Raw genomic sequence first — 8,987 nt, 5'->3', positions numbered from 1 at the left:
CATTAAAATTTAAACCGTTATTATAAAATAGAACATGATTTGTAAAATCAATGCTAAAATTAATACTACGATCTACGGATGTCTGGTGATACAGTCGTCGGTCTACGATCTACAGTAAGCAAATTGCAAGTTGCAACGATGACCAAGATTACCTGGGCAGGCCTCTCACACAACTCGAGACAATTTCAGGCAAGCTCATTCTGTATCAAACTCTTAGCACTGATATCGATATAGCCATAGAGCGATAGACACCGATCATATAATATATATATTAGACAGTGAAACCTCTAAATACTGGACACTCTCGGACCTCTGGGGTGGCTGTAGATACTGGCAATGTTCGAAACTACAAAATGTTTGAATTAAAAAAATGAACTCGGTAGGTATTTATAAACTATTTTCGCTACCAAACTCGTAACAAAAAAGAAATCACGATATTAATTGAAAATGTTGATAAATGAAGCTGATGTTATTTTAGTATAAACTGCATATCTATTCTGGTAGTAAGAAGTATTATCTAATAGAATGCATGTTTCCGGTTATTATTTGACAACAAAATATAGGGACAGTCACACAGACCTGCAATTTTGGCCGACACGATAATATAACTGACAATTGTTATTCTCTATTCACAGTTCATGCAAACAATACCTTCTATAGTGTTCAATGTTACACAGTAGGGCTTAGCCCCCCCTCCCATGGCTACCATTTAGCTCCCCAAACATTTACCACGCTAAATTGTAGGTATGAATTATTAAATTTAATTCAATAAGTCAGATTTTGAAAGATGATATTTTATTTACATGCAAATAATCATGTTCACCTTTAAATTTATATGTAAAAATTTGAATTTATCTATTTTATTATCTAGATAATAACGTTTTATATTTATTTTTATCTGTATGTAGATTACCTATTTCTTATGAAATTATCTGTATCTTATCTAGATAATTATTTAGTTATCTGAGCTCAACAAATTTTAAAACTGTCTAAAGTTGGGTATATTTATACTTTAATAGGTAGTTTATGATTTGTTTTCTAAATTGTAACAGTAATAACAATTAACAACTCAAATATTTAATACTAATTATACTATACAATTATTCTTTAATATTATTTTATAATTTATGTTTTTATCATATATGTTATCATAATTTATTCATAATATAAATACAGTTGTTATATGGGGTTAGATAGATTATGGCTCCCCCGGACTTGTAGCGAACCTAGTGGATAACTCTTAAAATATTTACAAAGTTGGGACACGCTCACGGATTAATATACTGGATACGCAACGAACCTTTTATAAGTGAATCCCGCACCTTCCACGTTCGGCAGGACAACTAGCGCTTAATAGGAATGCAGTGTTAACCGGGAGAATAATGAACTATTAACATGAACTAAGATAGTTACTTGGTAGTTCATGAAAATAACACTACGATCGCTTCAGTTGCAAGATTTCCCTCTCTACGGAAACTACGTTTTAAAACATGACCGCACCACTACCACCCGCTCATTATGTCGCCACCAGTCCATACTATCTTAGTTCATGCTATTAGTTAGGAACATGGTCTTAGAAGATAAGGTCGGACAACTTCCCACCCTCCCGCCTATTACAATATTTCCGCTTAATGAGGCAAAAACATTGCCCAAGTTGCTGCAACAGTGCTGCCGGTTAGACTTATTTTGAGGTTAAGAACAATATTTATATGGCATTCGGGGTTATTTTTATGGACTATATTATTATATTATTTTCTCCAACCATATAAACTAGTTGGTTTATAATAAACTAGCTAGTTTATATGGTCGAAGGTTATTTAAACTTGTATAATACTATAATGCCATAACCTCAAAAGAAATTCCGCAGGGCAGCGCTCAATTGTACAGCTGCCAAATTTTGAAATGGATTTGCCTCACTAAGCGGAATGCTGATAATGTATAGTTGTCCGACCTTCTAAGACCGTGGTTAGGAACTAACTATAAACCTTGATATAAATAAATTCAAATATTAATTCCATAGACCTATTAAATAGGTTAGATTTATAGCTCTTAGTAACTACTATATTATTATACTTAATATGTGACAGGGTTGAGAATTTATAAGACAAATCTGTTTTTTTTGTTACTATTAACAGTAGTTTTTATTTTAATTTGTTATGTTTCTCATTATTATTACTTTTTGTTAAATTGAAATCCGAAGATACGGATTATTAAAATATGTAAAATGTATTAACATTTGATTGTAAAGTATTTTTCATTTGCTAATTATTAGTTATTACTTTTTAGTTGTTACTTCAATTTTAATAAAAATAAATAGAGGTTTATGAACAGATTTCAGATGGAACAATATTTTACTTGGTTACCTATTAGTTGTTAATGGTGAATTACAAATAAAAACCGTAATTGATGATGATTAAAATAATATCTGACAAAAACAATTATTGTTATTAGAGGAAGTAATGCTAAGTTATGCAGTTCCTTCTCAGTCTAAGGTCATCGCGGTGGCTAGCAGTTGTCCGAATAATGATAAAGACCGATAAGAGTGGTTGTACGATGGTTAACCTGTGGTTACCCTGTCACCAACTTGAGGTGGTGTTGCACAGCAAGTCGGGGGATATTTTCGATTTGCGGAGCGGAGCGACGGCGCCGAGGAGCGTAGCGACGAGTGCCGCTAGCATGGCATCAGTGTACGATGTTTTTTCAAATTGGTGTCACTGGAATATGCTGGTATATGCTGGTATGGTATTGTGGTATAAACTGCCTTATCATTTTTCGGACAACTGCCCCCAACCCTGGTCATCGATACCACGAAAAAAAATAAAAAGGAAAAATTGTTATGTACCATATTATTGTGCAAAGTACCATAATTATTTAAGGTTGGTACCATTTTATCAATTCTGCCGTCTGGCAAGGCTGCGTGACCGTGACTACTGACCACATTTTTTACCCTGAGCCCGGCCACGAAAGAACAGTGAAATAAAGAATTTAATTTGATCAATAAATTAGTTTTTATCTATTTATCTACTATAGTCGGCGATGAAGGATTGGTGAGCAGATAGGGTAAGCACATACATAATATTATGTTTTCATACCATATGCACAAATAATAATTTAAACGTATTCGGTTGTTGGGGGTGTATCGTGTATATTAATAGTATAATATAGGTACATTGATCTTGCAGTTTGTTATGATTTTGATTTCCATGATTATTGTTGACAGAAATTTTATGCTGTATTGACCTGAGAATACCTATTCAAATCGCCTCTACCACAGACCTTAGTTGAGTACGGCCTCAAATAACAATTTTTACAATTGTACCCCTTATTATCATTTATTATCTTGTAAGTAATATTATTGTTAATTTAAATTTTATTTTATTATTTTACAATAATATTCATTAGAAATGTTTAATTTGTCCGCGTACTGTGTACTAAAATAGTTGTTTTGTGAATAAAAAATGTGAAATTTATATCATAATATAATATTACTGCTAGTGTTTAGAGCGTGGATTTGTATGCATTTGCATATTTATTTTGGTTGATCGTATGATATACTAGGTTCATGACATAACGATTTGAAAAATGAAACTTTTAGTGCATATTTTTTAATATTTCGACATTTATCTACTTTTAAGAGCTTATTTTACAATTTTAATTGCATATTTCATCTCTTAGTGCATATAATATCAATTTTTCATTTGTTTTTTTTTTGGACATTTTTAAAATATATACTATTGAAATGTACTAATATAAAAAAAATATTATATTTGTATAGTTTCGATTAATATTAAAATTAATTAATAGGTATACTTGTAGGTATAAATGGTTCTCCCAAATATTTTTTATACTAATTGATTCCTATTTTTTTCTTATAAATAAGAACTTCTTACAAAATTATAAAAATAAAGAAAAAAATGAAGAAAAGTATTTATAGTAGGGTTTCATAATTTTAAATATATTGTTTCAATTAAATGTTCAATAAACACATTTTTTTTTGCATATTTTTTATTTTTCATGCATATTTTAACATTTTAGTGCATATATTATGCTAACTATTTGATTGGTTTTTAATGCATAAATCTGTGCTCCAGTCTATTACTAACAATTGTCATTTGTTGTCATCTAGTACAATATTTTTAAAATCAAACAACCATTATATAGTACCTACCTACTATTGTAGAAAATTAAGCTTAAATAATTTTCAAAAAAACTTATTAGAAATAGTAAACAAATAATAAATAAATTAAATAATAGATGTATTTATAAGTCCAGAAGTCGATGTATTCAATAATTACGGTTTGTTAGTAAAGTTATTTAAAAGAGATTAACGAATGTTTTAACTTGTAACAAATTGTTACATGCTCAGGGTTAGTAATTAAATCCAGACATAATTTTGTATTTTAATACTATTATTTTGTAGATATTTATTTAATTTAATTTCCATAAATTATACACCTAAAAGATAGTTTTCCAGTTTCTTGTTAGTTTGTACGTTGTTGACTAGCTATAATGTTTTAATTATGGGTATCAGAAGGGCTCGGGTTGTTTAGCATTCGCTTATTATTATAGAAAACGATAAAAATTAGCAAAGTTTGCTATATGTTTATTATTTATTATACATATCAAAGATTCCAAATATAAAGTTTTATAAGGGAATCCCATAGTAAAATAAGTGAAACCGGTTTCAACTTAATATATATACCTTTATATTTCTAATTAAAAATAAAATATAAAATTGTTTTACATTGTATTAATTATGTCCATAGAAATATGTCTGACACTGACTCCAACTTATCAACAGATAGTGACATTTACAATGCGTCTCATTTTTTCAACCATTATGAATTTGATTATGATCTCAATAGAGTTGATAGTTCACCTCTTGATACAGATGATTCTTCAGGAAGTGAATCTAATTTAATAAATCGTACAGATTCTTCATCTAGTAATGTAAGTTTTCAAAGTCCATGCCTAATTTATTTTAATTTTAATTTTATTATTTTAGATTGAAACATTATTGAACACTGCCTCAGAAGAATTAGTTTGTTCAGACAATGACTCATCTCATAGTTCAAGAAATGCATATGTATTTAGATCAATTAAACAAAAACAAGTAAAAAAAAATCAAAATCACTCCCTCAAAACCCAATTATTGGTGTCTTCCTAAAGAATTATATAACAGGTTTATAGCTAAATATCATATATTTAGTCATTAAAATAATTAAGATTTTTTTTTAGAGAAATCGGCCAGTATAACGCCCGTGCTCAGTGGGGTTATAAGTTCTATCAATCAGCGGTTGCTGTACATAAACTCAAATTGAGTAAACTCTTAACAGGCCATAAAGGATGTGTAAATTCACTAGACTTTAATAAAACTGGTAACATAATAGCAAGTGGATCAGATGATTTAAACATATGTTTATGGGATTGGTCAAATGATAAATGTTTACTCAATTTTAAAAGTATACATTCTCTAAATATATATCAAGTAAATTTTATTTTCAGTATATTATGTTCTATGTCTTAAAATGATATTAACTCATTGTTAATTATTATTTCTATAGACTAAATTTCTCACTACACATGGAAATTCCCACATTGTATCAAGTGGACGAGATGGCTTAGTTGCATTGTCTATTCTAAGTGATGCTGATGTTCTGTATGGTAAAATAATAGGACACCATGATATCTCTTGCAACAACATTAGTGTACATCACGAAACACCATATGTAGTTCTCAGTTGTGGAGATGATGGAATTGTTAAAAATATAGATATTCGTGAATCTTCTATGAATGAAAGAATTACAAAGTAAGAAATATACATTTTTTTTACATCATTAATAATTTAAAAAGTACTTACCTACAATTTTTCTAATGAAATAATATTTTTGAAATTTTTTAAAATACATGCAATTCTAGCATTTTGTAATCTTAATTTTTGCTTTCTTGTGCTTATTTGTGTATCCACCAAATTTTTTTTTAAATAAATAAAATATAGTTTATGTATGTATCTATTATTTTGTTGATTAGTATACTACATATCAAAAATGTTCGTGGCTCTACTATGCGTCTATATGGTATTGACATTAATCCTCTGAAGCCATATGAGTTTATTGTAAATGGTAATGATGAATATATAAGAATGTACGACAAAAGACAACTAACTGTGGATCCAATTAAAGTATTCCATCACGAATATGAGAATACCAAAACAAAAAAAGTAAACAGATTATACAGCTATACTTAACACATCTTAATTATATTTTTTAATTTTTGAAATAAATTTTTATAGACTGATGATATTGCTATTGGTATTACTAGAACTAATGATAGTGCTACTAATGGTACTGATAATAGTCATCTAAATGGCACTGATCATAGTGATGTTAATGTCGCTGACAATTATAATTCTAGTTCTAGTCTAACCAATGTTGATTCTGACAATGATGAGGAGAAAAAGCATTTAAGTTCAGTATCATATCCTTACTATTTAAGATACATTACATCTGCTGTGTACAGTTATTGTGGAACTGAAATTTTAGCTTCTTATAGTGAAGATGACATTTACCTATTTGATGCTAATGGTCGATCAAATTCCATACTACACAATTATGGTGGTCATATAAATAGAATGAATGGTATTTAATTTAATTTATCTTATGGTAGCAGCGTACTGTTTGTATTTTTCCCCACGCCCACACATAACTTAGACAAAATGCATTCATGTAAAATCATTTGAGTAAATTTACTCTAAAATTACTCATATATCAATATTTTTGAGGGTGTGAGTATGAAATATTGATTTGTCTAAACATTATTTAAAAACAATTTAATATCCATTTAAATTTATAAAAAACAATTTTAATTTAAAGTTGAATATTTTAAGTCAAATGATTATAAAATATATAACCAATATGTCAAACCCTCAAAAGCATCATCCTCTATAATTTTTGTAATAGGTAATTTGCTCTACAACTACTCAAACAAAAAAACTATTTTACACAAATGCATTTTATCTATGTTGCACGTGGGTCTGAGAGAAAAAACAAATTTCCTAGCTTCTTAAAAAAAGTGGTGATTTTTATTAGTTATGTTTTACACTTATAACATTAGTTTCTCTTAACGGCTTTTCCTTTTATAATTTTAGTGATTTTATTAATGCTTAATACATATTAGTTGTACTTACATTACTATACAGTGGCGAATGCTGACTCCAATGTATGGGCATGCTCATTTATCATAATGTATTATAGTTCTATTTAATTTATAAATAAGACTTTAATTTAATACTTTAATCATTTTAATTAAGATTTGACCATTTTTTTTAAGTAAAATAAGTTCACATTTTTATTTATTTATAAATTATGTAAATTCTTCTTTCGACAAACTTTTCTGTTACTTTAGAGTAAAATTCAAGACTTATTTTTAAATCTTCTAAAACTTTTGACTTAGAGTAGACCTACATGTTTTTATTCTTTTGAAGACTGAAAATGTTCTTTCTATTTATGCTGTTGTACTTGGAATAGTTGCAATTAATTTAACTAATTTATATACTTTTTTCAGACCTAAGTCTAGTTTATTTAAATTCATGTATATACCTATTTGATTATTTTGAAGATTGGTTTATCTTTAAATTCTGCTGAACTGTACAAAACATGTAACTAATTTTTTAACCGGAAAATATCAAGGAAACTTCCGTATTGCTTCTCTAAATACTCAAGTTCAGTAACAGAAAATAATATTATGTTTTTGATACAACTCAGAATTAAGTTTTGAAAAAAAACTCAAACTTTCCCATTGATTCAAATCTACTCTTTATTTGATTCAAAATATTATCTAATATTTCACTTAATAAACGTCTATAATTTAAGTTATTTAGTACACTACACAATATTAAAAAATAGCACAACAAATTATGAAACAAAATGAAGAACAATAATTATCATATACTCGTACACGTAAATTATATTACAAAATTCATTGACGAAGCGCAACCGACTGAACATGTCCTGGGTGGTTAATACCGCGGCTAAAGGTCTTGGAACAACCGGTATTTCACAGCGATAATAAGCTTCATATAGCTTGCGCACACAGCTATCGCATGCTCTGTTCAGTAAATGTTACGATAAAGATAAACACAGATAAGAAATAGATGACATTTTTGTCATACTTGATGATTTTTTTTAAATACGTATTATGTATTATATATAATTGATGACAAAATAATTTTTGTTATTTTATTTTTAAGTATGGGCGCATGCTTAGCATGCCTGGAGAATTCACCACTGTTACTAAATGATAATTAATTTTAGTTCAAGCCAAAGAAGTCAATTTCTATGGACCAAGAAGTGATTACGTGGTATCTGGATCAGACTGTGGATATATGTTTATATGGGATAAAAAAACTGAAGCTATTGTCCAAAGAAAACATGCTAGTAAAATAGGAACTGTAAGTTTGATATTTACCTTCAAAATTATATTCCTTATAATATTTTTTGTTTTTAGGTTAATGTATTGGAAGGACATCCACATATGCCAACCCTGGCAACTAGTGGTTTTGATAAGACTATTAAAATATGGGAACCTTTAAATACATCTCATCAGCCAAATTTAAAAAGCCCAGATTTGTAAATTGATGTACCTATACAGGGTATAACAGGAAGACCTGACAAATGAAATCACTTATATTCTAAATAATAGTATTATTTTTTTTTTATCGTTTTTTTTCCCAATGCTTGCGCTATACATATAGTAATTATATATATTACTATATGTATATTATAGTATAATACTGAAAATAAAAAAAATTAAATCTGATATTATAATTTGAAAAATTTTAAATAGCCAATTTATAAATCTGGTTTTAAAAAAATTTTGATTGTAAAAACATTTATTCAAGTAATTTGGTTTAATTGAAATTGTATTATTTATGTTAAGTAAATTTTATCCAGTCGTATATACATTTTTAAAAATATCTTATGTTAACT

The 8,987-nt window shown here is 28.2% G+C and overlaps 1 protein-coding gene across 1 annotated transcript; it reads left to right on the top strand.

The window, feature by feature from the left end:
• The first annotated feature begins 4,770 nt into the window (after positions 1-4,770).
• On the top strand, positions 4,771-8,654 carry LOC132937559 (DDB1- and CUL4-associated factor 8-like). Its single transcript, XM_061004381.1, is given in 9 exon segments — positions 4,771-4,950; positions 5,006-5,116; positions 5,118-5,182; positions 5,239-5,488; positions 5,565-5,809; positions 6,031-6,220; positions 6,293-6,638; positions 8,319-8,449; positions 8,506-8,654. Coding segments are annotated over 9 exon segments (1,644 nt in total). The 3' UTR covers positions 8,632-8,654.
• Positions 8,655-8,987: the final 333 nt, after the last annotated feature.

This window comes from Metopolophium dirhodum, chromosome 1 (genome assembly GCF_019925205.1).
Source record: "Metopolophium dirhodum isolate CAU chromosome 1, ASM1992520v1, whole genome shotgun sequence".
Lineage (NCBI taxonomy): Eukaryota > Metazoa > Arthropoda > Insecta > Hemiptera > Aphididae > Metopolophium > Metopolophium dirhodum.
This window is presented reverse-complemented; position numbering and strand designations above follow the sequence as displayed.